At 36.6% G+C, this 20,473-nt stretch overlaps 1 protein-coding gene across 2 annotated transcripts in view; it reads right to left on the bottom strand.

Moving 5' to 3' along the window:
* Positions 1–20,473, bottom strand: part of LOC136855931 (NAD-dependent protein deacylase-like) — a 96,304-nt gene that overhangs the window by 60,306 nt on the left and 15,525 nt on the right. For both annotated transcript variants that reach the window (XM_067133438.1, XM_067133432.1), the window contains exons 3-4: positions 12,041–12,255; positions 942–1,078 (exon numbers count right to left, since the gene is read on the bottom strand). In XM_067133438.1, the coding sequence (XP_066989539.1) occupies positions 942–1,078; positions 12,041–12,255 (352 nt within the window). The remainder of the gene's footprint in view (positions 1–941; positions 1,079–12,040; positions 12,256–20,473) is intronic.

Raw genomic sequence — 20,473 nt, 5'->3', positions numbered from 1 at the left:
TTTGCTTTTTGAAGGTTCTTCAAAGGAAAATGTCCATCCCGCCAATAGGCAGGCAATAGCTTCTGTTCCGCCTTGTAGTCGACCTTAGTGGTTGGAGATTATCTAAGGACATCCCTTTGGGTGTGATTAATTGACTTAATTCCCTCCTTCGTGGGTGGGACTAATGACGTCACCAGAAGTCTTCAGGTTCCGGCGAAAGTTGAAAGGTCAGGACACAGGTGAGACGGGTAGGCATTTTTTATATGATTGCGCTTAGATTACTCTCACGCCAATGTTTTGGCTATATATTCACAACATTCCTGATCGTTATTCTCTCTCTCTCTCTTTCTCTGTCTATCATTTGTCTATTAATGGTTCTCTCTCATTTCTTTTTCTCTCTTTTATATTTTCGCTATTCCTAACCAATATTCTCCTAGCTATCATTACAAAGTAAGCATGTAATCAAAATGAATTTCAGCTTTTACTTACAATTAATGAGTCCTTTAGAGGGAGTGTACATGGCTTTCATTCCATTACAGAAAATATAGTCATACTGATAAAGATGTAAACATTTCCCATTAAACTTAGTTCAATTTTAGTTTGCAATTAGTGAGTGATGTAATGTACACAGATGAGTGTTAAGATAGCTTTAAAAGCAATTTTAAAGGGTTGTAGCTTGATACAACAATTTGAATAATCTGGCAGTTCAAAAAGTCTAAAAGGTAGGTGCCAGATACTGAAGCTTTTACTGTACAGTACTGTAATAAGGTGACCACATTAATTTCAATTATATTCCCATAATGGAATAAGAAGTGCTAATCATCTGATTCTGGAAAACTGATGTGACCTGCAGTAGGTGGCCAAAGAACCTTTGCTACTGTCATACAGAAACGCAAGTTACACTGGGAAAGAGAGTCTCATGAAACAAACTAATGGTTATTACAAGGAGTCTTAATACTCACCTGCCTTTTCCAAGACTTCAGGATCCAGTCCCTCACCAAACCAAACTACATCAGGTCGCAGCAAACCTGAGCATGACTTGCACCTAGGTAATTCAGATTCAGGTATTCTGGCATCCTCAGCTTTTGGATCTGGGGCTCTATCCAAAAAATATAAAAATGTATATACCAAGCCATGATTACATGATAGTTCAATTTACAACTTTCTAATTAGATGACACATGCTCCATAAGATATATATAACAATAATTTAGAAATTTTTGCAGTGTCAAATTCCCAATACTTTAATGATCTTCAACAAATTGCCTAACTTGTGATAAAGCACACTCAGAAAACATTCTTTACAAATGACTTACGCGACACTTAGGTAGTGAATCAGTAAGCATCAAAATATAATAGTGAGAACACCCTGAAAGTTGGGATGAATGTAGATATTGTGAATTTTCAAGTAATATATGAACTATTACATAACAATTTGTTCCTGAGGAAACACAAACCACTATCTTTTGCACACAAGTATCCTTCAGCATGACCTGAACAGGTGCTGAACTTTGCAACAAGGTATTTAACAGGTGTTATAGGTGGATCAATACTAGGACGGCCAGTATTAGGATAAAAAGCAGGAACAGGAGTTGAAGGAATAGCAGGACTAGCTTCTAAACTAGGTTTACACTTTCCTCTTCCCTTTCTAATTTATCCAAAAGAGATCTAAGCACTTTCCACTGTTTCTCATCCCAATCAGAACATTCATTACATGTTTTCGGCTGTCGGTGATTTTCGGTTATCGTCACACTGTCAGGAATGGAACCCCACTGATAACCAAGGACTGCCTGTAATTACTTGGTAAGTTACCTACATGAAAATAAAAATTAAACATAAAAATAAAGTGTGACAACAACACTCATGAGCTGATTGCTTTGCTCTGGTGTTTTGGTTAGTGTGCTGCACACATTCAACCGTCTCAGTGACTAAAGAAATGTGACTGGCTGGTAAAGTATACTGATTATTACAATTTTTTCACTACATTTATTTTACAAATGCATTGTTTTATGTTTTTCTAGTTTCCTGTTTTTAAAATTATAAAAACTTTTTTGGACTGAAAAACTTAAAACAGATTATGAATAAACTGCTCAGCCATGTTGCATCAGAACTTTTCTTGCCCATAAGTGTATCAGTCTGTATATACTGTATGTGCATGTGTATATGTACACGTCTGCTTGTGTATACATACACGTATACACACAAGAAGCATTGTAAATAAAGTATCTTTGATGAAAATAATATTGTAACAATTATAGTAAAAAAATTAATGCAGCTAAAAATGACAAATATTTAAATCAATTTGTATTTTCATAACTAACAAACCTGCAGTCTTAACATAAGGGAACAGCTAATATGTGGGCCAACTGGCTGCTTACAAGAGATTCTGCCCTCTCCAAGTTCTTGAAGTTCGTCAGTACAGATTCAGTGCTAGCCATAAGGAATGGGGACATTTTAACCTCTATTCTCTGTTTCCACGTGACCAGTTAGACTCCAAAATCGATAGGCATAGAGCTCTTGATAATGACAGGTTGGTACATCAGGCTCTCTCAAAATCATCCATCCCTTCTCATGCTAGCACATCCAAAACATCTTCCTACATCTCAGCAAAGAAGACTCAAGTTTCAACAGCTCAACGTAGGGCTCATCAACCACCTCCTTCTTCATCCAGGAAAAGTCCTCAGCAATGACCATTTCAGCCCCGCTCTTCCAGGCCTGGGAGAGGAGGCAGAGGGAGGTAGACGATAGGAGGAGTGCCCCTCCCCACTCACTGCTATCAGTGAGGGGATGCCTGGTGAGCCATTGGGCAACTTTGCAGCAGTTTGGGGTGGAGACCTGAGTAGTAGATGTTCTTCAGGTGGGATATCTACTCCCCTTCGAGTTTCCTCCCCAACTTTCTGAGTGTCCTCTTCACCAATCAACTTGCTGTCTAGGTTCGGTAAAACATCTAAAAGATGATGGAAAAAGGGGCCGTGAAGATCATGAAGGAAATATCTCCAGCATTTTACATCTGTGTCTTTCTGGTTCCCAAGGCTACAGGTAATTGGAGACCAGTAATAGACCTATCGACTCTAAACCTCTTCATCAGGAAGACATGGTTCAGAATGGAAACTCCTCGCAGCTCTTCAAGCCATCAGGGAGAACGATTTCATGCTCACAATAGATCTGAAAGATGAGTATTTCCAGATTCTGATTCACCAATCTTCCCTGACGTATTTTAGCTTCGGTCTGGAAGAGATAGTTTACCAGTTCCAAGTTCTTTGTTTCGGTCTTTCAACTGCCCCACAAGTCTTCACCAGAGTCTTCACCTGAATTTCAACATGGGCACATTCTTAAGGAATTCGGATCTTAAGATACCTCGATGACTGGCTGGTGCTAGCAGATTCTCAGGTAAATTTACTCCAACACAGGAATCGTCTTCTTTAATTTTGTCAAGATGTAGGCATTGTGATAAATTTGGAAAAGTCAAACCTCAATCTAAGTCAGATTTCTTTACTTGGGTAGGATAATAGGCACTGCAGCAGCGAGATATTCCCTTTGGAACAATGACTAGAGAAGTCCAGGAACTTTGCCCTTCTGTTCTTCTCCGGCTCATCAGTGGCAGGTTATTCTGGGTTTCCTGTCATCCTCAGAGAAGCTAGTCCCTCACGGTCGAATCCTGTACATATTTGGTCCCTCCAATGGAGACTAAAGGAGTTCTGGTCTCCTGCAAAAGATCCTCCCTTGTTCCAAGTACCGTTATCAGAAGAAGTGAGGGAAGACAGCTTGGTGGCTGGAAGACAGGAACCTGACTGTAAGAGTGCCCCCTTCACTCTCCACCTCCAGAAATTCTTCTGTTCTCAGACGCCTCGCATGAGGGTTGGGGAGCACACTTGGGGGATCTTCTAACATCAAGAGTGGGGATCACCAAGACAAGCAACTCCACATCAACCTGGAGTTGAAAGCTGCCTTCCTAGCACTTCAGGAATTTCAGGAAAGAGTAGCAGGGCACTCCGTGGTTCTAATGTCCGACAACACTACAGTGGTAGCTTATGTCAACCAACAGGGAGGGGCTAATGTCTCATCATCTTCATGACTTGACAGTTCAACTGCACCAGTGGGCGGTATCTCAGTTGGTAGTTCTCTCTGCCAGATACATCCCAGGCAAGAGGAATGTGGTGGTGGACAATCTGAGTCGCTGGGGTCAAGTTGTGGTAACAGAGTGGTCACTGCATCAAGAAGTGACAGAAAGGCTTTTCCATCTCTGGGGAAGGCCATCAGTAGACCTACTTGCAAAGAGAGGCAACAAAAAACTAGAGGTATTTTATTTTGTTCAGTCGTTCCAGATCCCTGGGCCGTAGTGGAGGACACCAAGAGGTGCAGCATTGCCCAAGAATGCAGAATACACAAAATAATTATAATTTTACATGTATTGGGGACATATTTTTGGACCATTGTGATGTGTCAGAACAGTGTATAATAATACATCTAATTCTGTCTTTGTATATGTGAGAAAAGTTCTGATAATTGTTAAAAGGTGTTTGACATGATGGTTGTTATAATTTTTTTTTTTTGTAGAGTATATTTAGTTCTATGTTTTGCAGGGAAAAGTTGTAGTAGTTACGGTTCTCTTTAAACAGTTATAAGGTTTTCACTTATTTAGCATCATGTTTGGGTAAACTACGGTTCACACTTTCTGCGCATTTGCTCACCTTTCTCCTTCTCTCTCTGGGTCAGTCTTCACTGCTACTTATATGGTAACACATGCAAAAATTTACAAAGTCTTACATCGTCCATAACACATTAGACACTACTTCTGCTTAGGCAATCAAATCACTGGTTGAAAAATTGGGTAAACAGGTAAATATAATGATTAATGATACATGCAATTATATAAATCACCTTTTATTTAGGAATTTTAATTTGTAGTAAAGTAATCATGAACAATGCAAAAGAGAAAGGTAGCAAACAAGAGACATTAACCCTTAAACGCCTACTGGACGTATCATACGTTGACTAAAATTGTCTGTTGGGTGCCAAGTGGACGCACCGTCACGTCGACTACAAAAATTTCAACCTTCGGTCAACTTTGATTTCGACCGAAATGGTCGAAAAAACGCAATTGTAAGCTAAAACTCTTACATTCTAGTAATATTCAATCATGTACCTTCATTTTACGATAAATTGGAAGTCTCTAGCACAATATTTCGATTTATGGTGAATTTTTGAAAAAAACTTTTTCCTTACGCCTGCGCAGTAACTCGGCCGAAAATTTAAGAAATTCTTTCGTCATTATGTCGTAACTTTTGCACTGTTTTATATTAGCTGTTACATAAAGTTTTATATATGGAAATGTGCGCAATTTCATGTAAAATGCAGCAAAATACAACCCATGGTTGTAGCTTTTATCAGTTTGGAAATATTTTCATATAAACCACGATAACTGCCAAAATTTCAACCTTCGGTCAACCTTGACTCGACCGAAATGGTAAAAAAAAACGCAATTGTAAACTAAAACTCTTACATTCTAGTAATATTCAATCATTTACCTTCATTTTGCAACAAATTGGGAGTCTCTAGCACAATATTTCGATTTATGGTGAATTTTGAAAAAACTTTTTCCTTACGTCCCGCCAGAAATTCTTTTTTCACGTTGTCGTAATGTCTGCACCGTTTTATATTAGTCGTTACATAAAGTTTTATATATGGAAATGTGCGCATTTTCATGTAGAATACAACAGAAAATAACTCATGGTTGTAGCTTTTATCAGTTTTGAAATATTTTCATATAAATCACGATAACTGCCAAAATTTCAACCCTCGGTCAACTTTTAACTCGACCGAAATGGTAAAAAAACGCAATTATAAGCTAAAACTCTTACATTCTAGTAATATTCAATCATGTACCTTCATTTTGCAACAAACTGGAAGTCTCTAGCACAATATTTCGATTTATGGTGAATTTCTGAAAAAAAAACTTTTTCCTTACGTCTGCTGTGTATGTAACTCGGCCGAACATCTCAGAAATTCTTTCGTCACGTTGTCGTAATGTTTGCATCGTTTTACATTAGTCGTTACATAAACTTTTATATATGAAAATGTGTGCAATTTCATGTAGAATACAACAGAAAATAGCTCATGGTTGTAGCTTTTATCAGTTTTGAAATATTTTCACATAAATCACGATAACTGCCAAAATTTCAACCTTCGGTCAACTTTAACTCGACTAAAATGGTCGAAAAACGCAATTGTAAGCTACAACTCTTACATTCTAGTAATATCCAATCATTTACCTTCATTTTGCAATAAATTGGAAGTCTCTAGCACAATATTTCGATTTATAGTGAATTTTTGAAAAAACATTTTCCTTATGTGTCCGTGGTAACTCAGCCGAACATCTCAGAAATTCTTTAAATCACGTTGTCGTAATGTTTGCACCGTTTTATATTAGTCGTTACATAAACTTTTATATATGAAAATGTGCGCAATTTCATGTACAATACAACAGAAAAAACTCATGGTTGTAGCTTTTATCAGTTTTAAATATTTTCATATAAATCACGATAAATAGAAAAATTCGACTTTTCGGTCAACTTTAACTCGACCGAAATGGTAAAACTGCAATTGTAAGCTAAAACACTTACAGTATAGTAATATTCAATCAATTAGCTTCATTTTTTTAACAAACGGGAAGTCTCTAGCACAATATTTCGATTTATGGTGAATTTTTGAAAAAACATTTTTTTACGTCCATGGCGTTGCATTTAATTCATGCATCATTTTGTGATAATATTTTCTCTGTGTTGCTTTCATGGTTTTACAATTTGTTATATACCAAAATCATCGCAATTTAGTGTACAATACAAAGAAAAAAAAAATAACCCGTTAGCTTTAACCGTTTTGCTCACAGTGCGATTTGTAGAAAATTATATATGAAAACTTTTTTTTGCGCTGTCATATATTTCAATATATTTATATATGATAATGATATTTTTTTTCATTTCTGATGGTTGCATACTAAACTTCAGGCATTGAAAAAAAAAGGAGCCAAAAATGAACTCTTAATCTTAAAAACTAAGCGTGCTGTGATTTTTTGAAAAAAACTTTTTCCGCTTCGGCGCTAACTCCCGAACGCCGCCGGCATACGGGAGACGTTTTTGTAAATAGATGCTCGGCGTTTAAGGGTTAATATGAATGCTTACAGAAGTGCAATTTACATGCAATCAACAAATCAACTGAACTTACACAATTTAAATTTAGTTACACTGTGCATGATAAGGTTACTATATCTCTTAATGGAATGTGATTATAACTGTGTTAATTAGCAAAAATATAAGGCACTACTGTATATGTTTACCAAAGGTTTCATCCAATGATTTACAGCATCCCTAAGCTCTAGTAGCTTCCAACATGTTTTGGATGGTGTAAAGGCCAAAAAGCCACACAAAATTAGCATCTTTGTGTCTTCTTTGATCACTTGAAGGCAGAGCACTCTATTGCTTTGATTACTAATCACTTTCACCATGCTATCTAGCAGTTTGTACCATAAGTAAGTTAGGCTTTCTTTTGGGGAACCAGCTAAATATGATCCATAACTTGCACTGATATCAAATAGGTCCTAAATTCTTCATGCACTGAATCACACTGGCAAGGTCATGTGGCCAAAGGAGGGTCTATTGCAATGCAAAGATACATTTGAAGTCTTTAATATGATATGATATTATGTCTAATAATTCCAAGGCTAATGACAAAAACTGACATATAAATGAGGTGATCACTGGGGTGGAGAATGGGGGGGGGTGGTTAGCAGGAGAAGGGCTGACACTTACAGTAGAAGGTGGGCCTGCTCACTAACTGCAGCTAGGGTGTCGATGAATATTCCTTTGGGAGGAAGAGGAGTTGTCCTGAATTAGATCTTGAGACCTTTGTATTGGGACTGAAATTCTCACCTTTAAGGACATCAAAATGCTCTATGCCACTCTATGTCTATTACTCCAAGAGAAGTAATAGGAAATAAAAGGGTCAGAGCTTATGAGAAACTTGTCTTTCTTTATGATAGAATCTAGCATCGCCAAGGTAAGCAAATTTTGGATAACTGACATCTCAAGTTTCCAGCACGGTAATTCGCAGTGATTATGAATCAGTCCTTTGATATTTATGACAGAATCTAGCATCACCAAGGAAAGAAAATTTTGGATAACTAAGTGACATCTCTTCTCAGTTTTCCAGCATGGTAATTCGCAATGATTATGATTCAGCCCTTTGATATTTGTTTTTGCTTTTGGTCTGAGCATACCAGCCTCTAATCTACTCATGATTATCAACAACAAGGGGTGAGGCATAAGATTCAAGTTTGGAAGATTCTTGTCTGAAATTATCTTATCCTTAACCAGAGGCACAGGTGGTTGGGGGTTCATCTGTCCTACCTGATTGGTCTGCAAAGGATGTGAGGTGTTTCATCTGTAGGAGGTAGGGTGTTTCCCTCTTGAAAGGGTAGGTCTTTGATCTCACAATGCTACCCCACATCCCTTGTGCTGGTGGACAGTGATGAAGTAACTGATACCCCTTCTGACAGAGTTTGGTGGCCTGCTGTCCCCCTGGTGATTACTTCATGAAGCAGTAAAAGCTAATTTTTTATCATGTTCCTGTCAGATTTCCATGAATGACTAGGCTAATTGCAAGGCATATGCTGCAACATAGTAAACTGCATTCAGGCTGAGATCAGCAAGTTCTCTTGGTGGCAAAGTGTATGGGTCAACAGGGGAAAATGTGGAATGAGCAGGTCCTTTGCCATTTAGTCATATGTGACACTTTCCTGCATGGAGATAAGTTTCTGTAGATTGCTCTTGAGATGGATTCCAGTACAGTATCAGGTCTATGCAAATTAAACAGTATATGCAATGTCAATTTCCTCTTTGGAGATAAGTTTCTGTAGATTGCTCATGAGATGGATTCCAGTACAGTATCAGGTCTATGCAAATTATACAGTATATGCAATGTCAATTTCCTCTTTGGAGATAAGTTTCTGTAGATTGCTCATGAGATGGATTCCAGTACAGAATCAGGTCTATGCAAATTATACAGTATATGCAATGTCAATTTCCTCTTTGGAGATAAGTTTCTGTAGATTGCTCTTGCGATGGATTCCAGTACAGTATCAGGTCTATGCAAATTATACAGTATATGCAATGCAAGTGCACGGCTTCCGGCGCCATTAATAATCGATGCTGTTGTTTGTGCTGTCTCCCACCTCCACCCAGCTTTTTATTGTGGATTTATTGTGCTTTAAGTGTACAATGATCAGTGGTTCATAAGTGAAGTGTTGTGCAAATTGTCATCTCATTCTAGTGTCCCTTTTTTGCTTTTGTACATTTCATATAAGATTTTGACATGTAAAACCCTTGCTGCTGCCCCAAGTGAGAGCGCATAGCCATACATCCAGTACCCTCAATTGTTTCCGGGTAACTAACTGACTGCTGAACCTCAGCAGAGCAGACATGCACATACGTAATGCACACACTTACTCACTGATCCAGTAACTCTTACTATTTAAACTGTTTTTGTAAAAAGAGGAATCTTCTATTATTTTAATACGTGTTATTCATTGCATATATATTACATGTAATGGATGGGCTAGAAGACTTTCTAGGTCAGCCAGAAGAGACTACAGACTAGGGGTTGCTAGAAGCCAGTAGTGTGGGAGCTTATGCCCATAGTGGGAACACCGTGGGAGAGGAGTTCACCAGGACGTCATTGCCCTCCTCCCCCTATCCACCACTCCCTCGCCCTAACAACCAGCCCCCTCTCCTCCACCCAACCGACTGGAACAGATTTCCTTCAACTTATCAAGTTTTTAGAGGAATCTTGCCAGTATGAAGAAGAGAAAAGATGACTTGACGATGAAGAAAGAAGACGTGAAGATGAAGAAAGAGAACAAAGGAGACGTGAAGAAGAAGATAGAAGAGCACAAGAGGAGTTATGCAGAAGAGAGGAAAATATGCACGAGATGAGAAAAATGCAAGATTTCCAGCCCTTATCCAGGCGCTCTTGTCTGCCCAACCCTTCCATGCAGAAAACCCCATACCAGTTACAGAGATGGGTGCTTCTTCCTCCAATCAACCTTCTCTTCCCCCACCACAAAAAGCGATGGTGCAAACGCCGCCCCCACTTAAGGCTGATGCATCATTCCAAATGTTCAGGGAATGGAGACGCCGGTGGGATGAATATGCTATTATGGTCAACTTTTTCAAGCTTCCCAGTGAAAAACAGATGATCCAGTTGCAGATGTGCTTGTCCCTTGAAACTCAACATGTGTTGGAACACATCTTACAGATTTCACCCTCCACAGATAAGTCTGTAGATGAAGTGTTGGATGCCCTGCAGTCTCACATATAGGGTTCATATAATAAGGTTCTTCGCCATAGGGAATTGCTCAATTGCAAACAGATGGAAGGAGAATCTTTTGCAGATTTCTATGTAAGGCTTCGATGCACTACAGAGGAAGTCAACTTGTGCCCAGGGAATGCAGTTGCATGCAAGGAGACCCAGTTGAAAATGGTGATTCTGATGGGCATTCAAGATGCAGAGCTAGTTCAGAGAATAATCTCCTTGGACACCCCCTCCTCATTACAAGATGTTGTCACAACCTGTCAGTCATATGAAGCAGCTACCTCAGGGCCCCCATAAGAGAGACTTTCAGATAATATATGTATTCATTACCAAAAAAGTCAGCATGGTAGCGAACACAATATTATGTTATTCGGAAAAGGAAAGTTAACCTTTATCAACAATAGTTGAACACAGTATCATCATATAAACATGTCTCAAATCCTAACAAATACTAATTGAGGCTTGCAGATAAGTAATTCATTTTCGTAAATACTGGTCTGGCAACGAACGCAATGTTTACATTTATTACATTAACCAGTAAAGGTGGCAGCCCCGTAAACTACGCTACCAGAGATAAACCATTTGATTGTGAAATCGCTACTGTAGCGAAATATGATAAACTTGAATCAGATCTTAATAACAAAACAATAAAATACTTATCCTGAAAGCTGTAGGCTAGAAGGCTACCCGAAATCAGCGATAATACTTCACTGAAATCCGGTTTCCAAGCGGCAAATTTAAGAACAAAGCTGCCATCGACCCTCGGTGTTTACTCGAGCACGGCAGAAACAGAATCAGGTTGTCTCCTAAGTCATTCCTGGTATTCCCGTTAGTGGGCAGGACCAGTAGTTTGCATTGAACTTTGAAGCGTTACCCGCAAATTTTTTAATTTAAGCTACCATGCTATGTAATTACTTGGTAAGTTACTTACATAAAACCTTCTTTTATAAAGAAAATTGCAAGAACTTCCTCCAACACATCCACACCCTACAAGGTACTTTCTGCTAATCACCCATGCCTGGCATAGCCGATGAGGTATAGGTATGAAGTGATAAGCCACGAACATACAGACCAAGCCACAGGAGAATGGGGAGGGTGGCCTTAAAGGAAGTATCTCCTCCATGCACTCTAACAAAAAGATACAGAAAACTTCTCTTGGCCTCTCCTTCTTGTCAAACCTCTTCCACTGTGAGAGAGAGCTGCCACCACACTTTCAGCAGGGAGTGTCAGGGCTGCAGGTTCTATTCCTGCAGAATGGACAAAACTGACATGGAGAACAAAGTGGCCACACACCCAGTCATGTTCTACACACCTCCGTTGTTTAATTTTTTGGTTCACATCTATGATGGATGCACTAACAAATCATCACACACACAGAAAAGTAGGAAGAAAGCTTCAACATGACATATGGGATGAGTGCAGCAATACATCTTTGGTCAATGGCTGAATAAAAGTGGTGGTTAACAGTTGGTGACCAGGGGACTTCTCCCTCACCTGCCTACCACCAATTAACCACCTTGTTACCAAACTTTAATGACAATTATCAACTTCCCTTGAGGAACACTTTACATAAAAGGTGAAAGTTTCATTCCCTTAAGAGCAAACAGTACAATGCTGAAAAAACTTGGTCATAAACTGTAATTATGAAGATTCTAAAGTATCAAGCAATGTTTGTGAGGAATATTTTCACTTACCCTTTTCCTGCAAGTGCTTCACAGATAGGACTGTCTGTGTTTGCCTTGACCTCACCACACTTGGTGCACTGTGTGCGGAACAGTGACCCATGAAGTTCAATTATTTTTTCAGATCCAGCCTTGCGATGAAGTTCATCAATATTTTGTGTGATGACAACTAATCGACGTCCTTCAGCTTCAAGATGCTTTTCAGCTACTGCTAGTGCAAGATGTGCCTGCAACACATTCAAGATAAAAGATGAATGCCCTGAAAATCAATCTACAAAAAATATTGATATTTAATTCAAGGTTTATTTTGTAAATACGTAACTCTCCGTTATATAACTTTTACTTCCATGCCAATGGTGGTTTGACAGATTAAAACAAAAAACAAGAGCGCACAGTTTTCTATGAATATCCATCTTCTATCCACCTACGTACTTCCCCCCACCCCAACCAGGGGACTGACAGGTGCAAACACTCATAGCTGGTCAGTTGGTCAGTCTACTTCTGTCCACTTTGAATGTGGGGAGGAAGAGAGGGCAATTTATATAATGGAGAGGTAAGTACAGTAAACCCCCCATATTTGAGTTCTCATGATTCGCAGACTCACTGATTTGCTGGATTTTTTGTGGAACACATCTATAAATTATTCCCCAAAAATTTGACAATTTGCAGACTTTTTCGTCGGGAAATGTTCACTAATTAGTGTTATTTTGATGTTATTTTCATGATTAAATAAATTTTTTTATGAAAAAAAATTATTTACTAATTTTCAAATATTAAGATTTAATAATAATAATAATAATAATAATAATAATAATAATAATAATAATAATAATAATAATAATACAGTCATACCCTGAACTTACGCGAGATTAGGTTCCAGAACCCCTCGCTCAAGGCAAATTTTCGCGTAAGTTTGACATGGTCTCTAAAAATGCTAATAAATGCTTATTTCTAAAGTTTAAATACTAAATATGGCCCTAACCATGCTCCCAAATTATTAAGCTAACTTTTAAACAAAATTAATGTTGCTGTAGTTTAATTTAAAAGTTAGCTTAATACATTACCCTTAAAAAAAGAAATAAATGGTTAACATAAAAATACAGAGTTGGAAGAGAATTTCTGTCTCTCTCCCCTTCCAACCGATCTATTTTTAGAAGTCTTCTCAACCTCTTTTTAATAACTTCTTTATTCTATGTCTCTCTCTTTGTTCTGAAATGCTTTTCCATGAACAAACAGCATTTTTTATTTGGACTAATACAACTCTTAGTTATTATGTCTCTATGTTTTAGAACGTATTTGCCACACTAGCGCATTTATACTTTGTCGATGGTACAGGTAACGTTAGATCAATTTAAACTATCTACTGTACAGGTAAAGACAAACATAGAAATAATAAGTTGTAAAAATGTGTGAGCACCAACTATGAACGAGAGAGAGAGAGAGAGAGAGAGACCAACTATGAACAAGAGAGAGAGAGAGAGAGAGATAAGGGTTGTCCTTACTTATGAGAGTGAAATTATTTATCAATTATTATGGAGACAGAGAGAATAACACACGAGAGAGAGAGAGAGAGAGAGAGAGAGAGAGAGAGAGAGAGAGAGAGAGAGAGAGAGAGAGATTGTCCTTACTTGAAATATCAAGTTAAATTATTTATGAATTGTTATTACAGATACAGAGAGAATAACATGAGAGAGAGAGAGAGAGAGAGAGAGAGAGAAGTTATTCTTACATCAGATATCAAAAGAAGGAAATTCAGTACTAAACTAACTTTTATATGAAATTAAAGTTACTATAATTTCATTTAAAGTTAGCTTAATACATTACCCTTAAAAAAAGAAATAAATGGTTGATGTAAAAATACAGGTGTGTGAAGATTAGTGTTGTACTATTTCTCTCTCTCCCCATTCCACCGATCTATCTTTAGAAGTGTTCTCAACCTCGTTTTTTAAAAGCTTCTTTATTCTGGCTCTTTCTCTTTGTTTTGAAATGCTCTATGTCTCTATGTTTTAAAATTGTGCATTTACAGTTTGCAGACAGTACAGGTAAAATTAGATCACTTTAAAATTATCTACTGACAGTTAAAGACATACAGAGAAACAGTAATACGTACATTGTGCTAACTATGAGAGAGAGAGAGAGAGAGAGAGAGAGAGAGAGAGAGAGAGAGAGAGAGAGAGAGAGAGAGAGATAACAGTTGTCCTTATTTAAGAGAGTGAAATTTTTTATGAATTATTACGGACACAGAGAGAGAGAGAGAGAGAGAGAGAGAGAGAGAGAGAGAGAGAGAGAGAGAGAGAGAGAGAGAGAGAGAACTGTAAGAAACCTTTGACCCGCTAATCAGCAACACTCTCCCTTCGTCATGTTAAATCGACATGTCTGACAGCTTTGCCTTCAAGCTTCGAACAAAAGATGAGGGAAAGACATTTGTTTGTTTAAAATATGTATCACATACAATTTTTGTAATTACAGTTATTATTATTATTATTATTATTATTATTATTATTTCATTATTATTATTTGAAAATTAGTACTTATTATTAGGAAAAAAATTTATTTATCATACAAAACAAATAAATATACATGTACCATAAAAATTCTCTCATCTTGGTAAATGAGAGAGAGAGAGAGAAATTATTACTTTTATTTTTAATGTTATTTAGTTTACACATAAAAGCTTGAAAACTTATAAATTACACTTTTGCAGGGTTTCTCAGTACAGTATTCACAAATGTTCGCATGTCTGTAAAAAACTCGTGTACGACAATTAATTAGGTTCCCACAAAAAGTTTGTGTGTCTGTGAATTCACGCAACTCAAATTGCGCAAGTTTGGGGTATTACTGTAATAATAATACTGTAAGATTAAATAATATGTAACTCAAAGAGAGAGAGAGAAACTGGTTTTTCCCCTCCATTCAGGTCGGACCCCGACCTCATCAAGCAAAGATAATACTCAGAATTGATACTGTTGAAATATTATAAATACATTATAGTACTATTGAAATTATATTAAAATGATATACAGTAAACCCCCCCTATTCGTGTTCTCACGATTCACGGACTCATGTATTCGCGGATTTCTCTGTGGAACGTATCTACCCATTATTCGCAGAAAATTCGCCCATTCACAGTATTTTTCACTGAGAAATATTCATTAATTACTGTATTTTCATATCATTTTCATGACTAAATGCACTTCTTATGATAAAACTATTAAAATACTCAGGTATAAGCATTTTTCGAGGGTTTTTCTTGTGTTTAAACTATCAAAATAGGCAATTTCAAGTGTTTTAGAGGGTTTTTAAGTATTCGCGGATTTTAGCTATTTGCAGGGGGGTGCGGTTTGGATCCCCCGCGAATACAGGGGGGTTTACTGTATAAGTGTTTCAGGATGATAGTATAAGCATTTTTAGAGGGTACATTTTATGATTAAATAATGATTTATGGTACATACTAATTTTCAAATATCAATATTAAGTTTAATAAGATTAAATAATAACATTAAATAAAAATAATAACTCTCTCTCTCTTATTTAGATGAGTGAATTTTTTCGACATATAATATGCACATATGTTTCTTTTGTATGATAAATAAATGATTTACCTAATAAGTACTAATTTTCAAATATTAAGATTAATAATATTAAATAATAATAATAATAATAATATTAATATAATATATTTTCCATGCATTTGTTTAGTAAATTTTTTAACATTTTAAACAAACAAATAGTGATTCCCAGTCTTTTTTATCCTCGGTTTGAATATAAGTCAAAGTGGTAACTCTCTTTCTCTCTACTTTGGCTAGAAGGCTTAGAAGTACAGTAAACCCCCCCGTATTCGCATTCTCATGATTCGCGGACTCACACATTCACGGGTTTCTCTGTGGAACATATCTAGCCATTATTTGCGGAAAATTTACCCATTCGCGGTATTTTTCAGAGAAATATTCACTAATTACTGTATTTTCATATAATTTTCATGAATAAATGCACTTTTTATGATAAAACTATTAAAATACTCGGGTATATGCATTTTTACAGGGTTTTTCTGTTTAAACTATCAAAATGGGCAGTTCTAAGTGTTTTTAGAGGGGTTTTAAGTATTCATGGATTTTAAACTATTTATGGGGGTGTGGGACGATCCACATGAATAATGGGGTTCACTGTATGTATGTATATATTTTTAAGGGTACTAATGTTTAAGATGACTTTGAAATTATATTAATAATAAATATATAATTTCAGAGATTAATACAGTAATGGGATAATAATTTAAGGTATATTTGATGTAGGATGATACTTCAAGTATACATTTGGTATTTAAACTTTCAAGATAGGAAGTTTTAAGCCTTTTTAGAGGGGGGTAGCAAGTATTCGCGGATTTTAACTATTCGCAGGGGGGTCTGGAATGCATCCCCAGCAAATACAGGGGGTTTACTGTATTTAAAAAATAAACCCTAAGTATTTATATTTTTTAAATGAACCTTACCTCTCCATTATATAGCTGATTTCCACATCTGAAAAAGGAGGTGGGCAAAGTGGAAATCAGCCAACCCTTTAAAGCTACTTATTAACAAAATATTTTTGTTCAAAACAAGTGTTTGTTTACCCAGTGAATTCAATCCATTGGCCATTACTGCCGCCTTAGGAGGATTGTCACTGAGGTACGAGATCCTCAACATGAAGATAGCTGAGGTCTCTTTGGAGGGTGGGCCCACTTCAGCAGAAGGAGGGGTAGGGTTACTGTGCCAAAACCCTGTAGAGCCAATGATGAGTTAGTTACAAATGATTTGTTTAACAAGACCACTGAACTCTTTTAGGGTTCCTCTTGGGCTGGAAAAAGAAGGGGGGAAAGAATACATAAAAAATTAATTAAATAAATAAATAATAAAAAGGGGGGAAAATCAAAATAAAATAAAATAAAAAATTGAGGTAAAGAAAAAAAAAAAAAGGAAAAGAAAGAGAGGGGAAAAAATGGGAGGAGATTATATTTTATTTATCAATGGATTTGTGTGTGGAGTTGACATCAGGTGACCATGTGTGAGTCTGGAATGTCCTATTCTGGGTCTTGTTAAAATTACTTCATTAATTCTTTGCTTTTGGGTAGAAGAATGCCACTTTTTAACTTCGTTCTTAATTTGTTTTAGTTTGTTTTGAGGGGGTATATTTGCCCAATCATTTTGCCAATCCCTATAAATTAAAGGTTTAACTGATGCTAGCCAGTCTGATATGGGAGCTTTCGTAGTAGTTGGGGGGATTGTACAAGCCAATTTAGCAGCTTTATCTGCTTTCTCATTACCTTCAATGCCTACATGGGCTGGGATCCAGCAAATTTGAACTTGAAGGCCGTTTGTAATTAATTTATGAATTTCCCGTTGGATATTTTGGACAAGATGATTATTTGATTTAAATGATCCTATTGCTTTAATTGCACTTCTTGAGTCACTCAATATGAGTGCTGAAGGAATTCCTTTTTTTGATATAATCTGGAGAACCAATGTATGGCTGTTAATTCAGCTGTAAATACTGATGATATTAGAGGAAGGCCCATTAGGATAGTTTCATCAACTGAATAGGCTGATGAGCCCACTCCAGCTTCATTTTTGGATCCATCTGTATAGATTATGAAGGGATTACCCTTTGGTCTTATGTGTTCCATGGCATGTTGATGGTACATTTCTGTGTTGAACATATATTTCTTTGAAAGATATGATAAATATGTCCATATTTTTGCCATTTTTAGTGTCCATGGTGTGATCTGATTTGTTTCTTGGGTAAATTTGGGTATCATGTTATGTAAATTCAATAGATGATTGGTTTTTTTAGTAAATGAATTTTGATTTGGGTTATTATTTGTAATTTGATTGAGAAATTTGTTCGATACAGGAGATGTGCCTGCTTGAAGGGATAAGTCTCTTCTTAAAGTAATTAGATCTCTGTAATATTTTAGAGGCAGTTGGCCTGCTTCTGCCAGGATAGAGACAGTTGGAGATGAGCGGAAGGCTCCTGTACATATACGCACTCCCTCGTGATGTAAAGCATCTAGAGATTTTAGAGTTGCTTCTGAGGCAGTCGAATAAATTGGACAGCTATAATTTATAATTGATAGTACTGTTGCATTGTACAACATTAACACTGTGTCTCGTCCTGCACCCCATTTGGTGTGAGAGATTTTCTTTAATAATGTAAGGGCTTTAGATCCTTTGGCTTTGATATATTTGATATGATCTTTCCAATTTAAATGTTGATAAAAAATTATACCCAAATATTTAACACTATTGCACATGTTTATCTCTTCATTATAAAGGTATAACTTAATGGTTTGTTGTTTCAACCATCTTTTGTCTATGTAGAAGACTATGCCATTTGTTTTATTTACCAACAACTTGAAGCCTACGGAGTTGGTCCCAGTGGTTATATTATTTGTTGCTATATTAAGTATTCTTTGAACATGTCTCAGAGAATTACTTGAATAATATATTACAAAATCATCCACTTACAAACTATTTTGTACACCCTCAGGCAGTTCATAGTAATATCATCTATTGCCAGGGCTAATAAGATGCAGCTTAAAACACTGCCTTGGGGGATGCCCTCCTCTTGTATGTAGGAATTTGAATATGTATTTTCTATGCGTACTTGAAATGTAAGATTTGTTGAAAAATTGTAGAAAAATATTGGAAGGTGACCTCGGTTATCAGATTTGTGAAGTTTCTGCATAATATTGTATCTCCATGTGGTATCATATGCTTTTTCTGTATCAAAGAAAATAGCCACTGTCAGCTTTTTCTTTTCAAATCCTTTTTCAATATGATCTTCTAATTGAGTTAATGGGTCTAGTGTAGATCCACCAGCTATTGATCCCAATTGAGTAGGTGATAAAATTGAGTATTTTGTTATGACACTTATTAATCTCAAACTAACCATTTTCTCAAACAGTTTGCACAAGCAACTTGTTAAAGATATTGGCCTATAATTAGTGGGGTTGCTAGGGTCTTTTCCTGGTTTACTGATGGGTATGATTATTGCATGTCTCCACTTAGTTGGGAAGACATGCGTTTGCCATATGTTATTATATAATTTTAATAAGAATTCTTTAGCTAGTGTAGCTAAATTCTGGATCAATTCAAGGGAAATCATACCATGACCCAGAGCTGATGATCGACATGATTTTGGGGCAAAATTAAGTTCATTCATATTGAATTCTTGATTATAATCAAGGTCCTCATTGGTTTCAAAATTAAGTGTATGATTCATTTTTTGTGTTCTAATTCTTTTGAAGTGTTCATCTAAATTAGAATAAGCACTAACATCTTCTATATGTTTGGCTAATATATTTGAAATATCTTGTAGGTTATGATTTAGTTTGCCATTATATAGTATTGGGCTTCTAGGTGGTCTTATATGTTTACCATTGATTTTACGAATTTTGTGCCATATTTCCTTAATTGAAGTATTTGGTTAACAAGTACATACATACAAAAAAGGTATACTTCTAATACTCAATACTGAGTACCTCCAAGCTTCCCAAAAACCACAACCAGGTTTAAAAAAAAATAGGCCAAAAAAGGCTACCTATCGATTCAGGACATAATATCCCCTGCACAAACCAGAAGAGTTAATGCTCTGCAATAATCGTATTTAATCTCCGCACCATGAAGATCAACCATAGCAAATACAAGATTACCAAGCCACTGAGTGACTTCAATATCTTATCCAAGGATAAGCCCTTTCCAAATTTAAAAGTTGTAGCCACTGCTCACATGTCAAGTGGCTTACCATCCATTAAGGATAGAAATTAGCATGAAAGTCCTTAACCAAAGACCTAATGAAAAGGACATTACATTCCTAAATTCTGGAAGCTCTGGTTTCAGAATCACTATAGACAGAATCTTTACATCAGGTTTAACCCTTTCAGTGCAATTCCCACAATTCTTAAAGTCACTATTGGACCCCCAAAGGGTGAAGTTCCTCATGCCCTAGTGACTCCAGGCTAGGTAAAGATACTGTTGTAGTTAAGGGCCTAGCCCAAAACTTTACTTAGCCCAAAATAAGGCAAAAATACCTTATCTGACAAAGATTGTTGCTCTCTCACTCTTTAACTGTGTCTAAGGATACTGTGAAGTTTCCATAGAAACTTCTTTTCAAGGAGCTTGTTCTAAATGGTTCAAAGAGCGATAAAATAATGAGCTGAAGAACCGCATACAGATTCCAAGGTAAAGCATGTAGCAGAGACCTGGGAAACTCCATCTTAATACCTTGGAAACATCTAGATGTCTTTGTCCTCAGACAAGCCTATAGCCAAAGCCAACATGGCCCTTTAGCCTTAAAGGCTGCTACCAAGAAGTTTCCTTATGCTTGAGAAACAACAGCAACAACCAGGTTGTTTATAGAGGTATCAGCGTTGGAAAAAACACCTTAATGTGGGACCATGACATACACCCT

This window comes from Macrobrachium rosenbergii, chromosome 3 (genome assembly GCF_040412425.1).
Source record: "Macrobrachium rosenbergii isolate ZJJX-2024 chromosome 3, ASM4041242v1, whole genome shotgun sequence".
NCBI classification, from domain to species: Eukaryota; Metazoa; Arthropoda; class Malacostraca; order Decapoda; family Palaemonidae; genus Macrobrachium; species Macrobrachium rosenbergii.
This window is presented reverse-complemented; position numbering and strand designations above follow the sequence as displayed.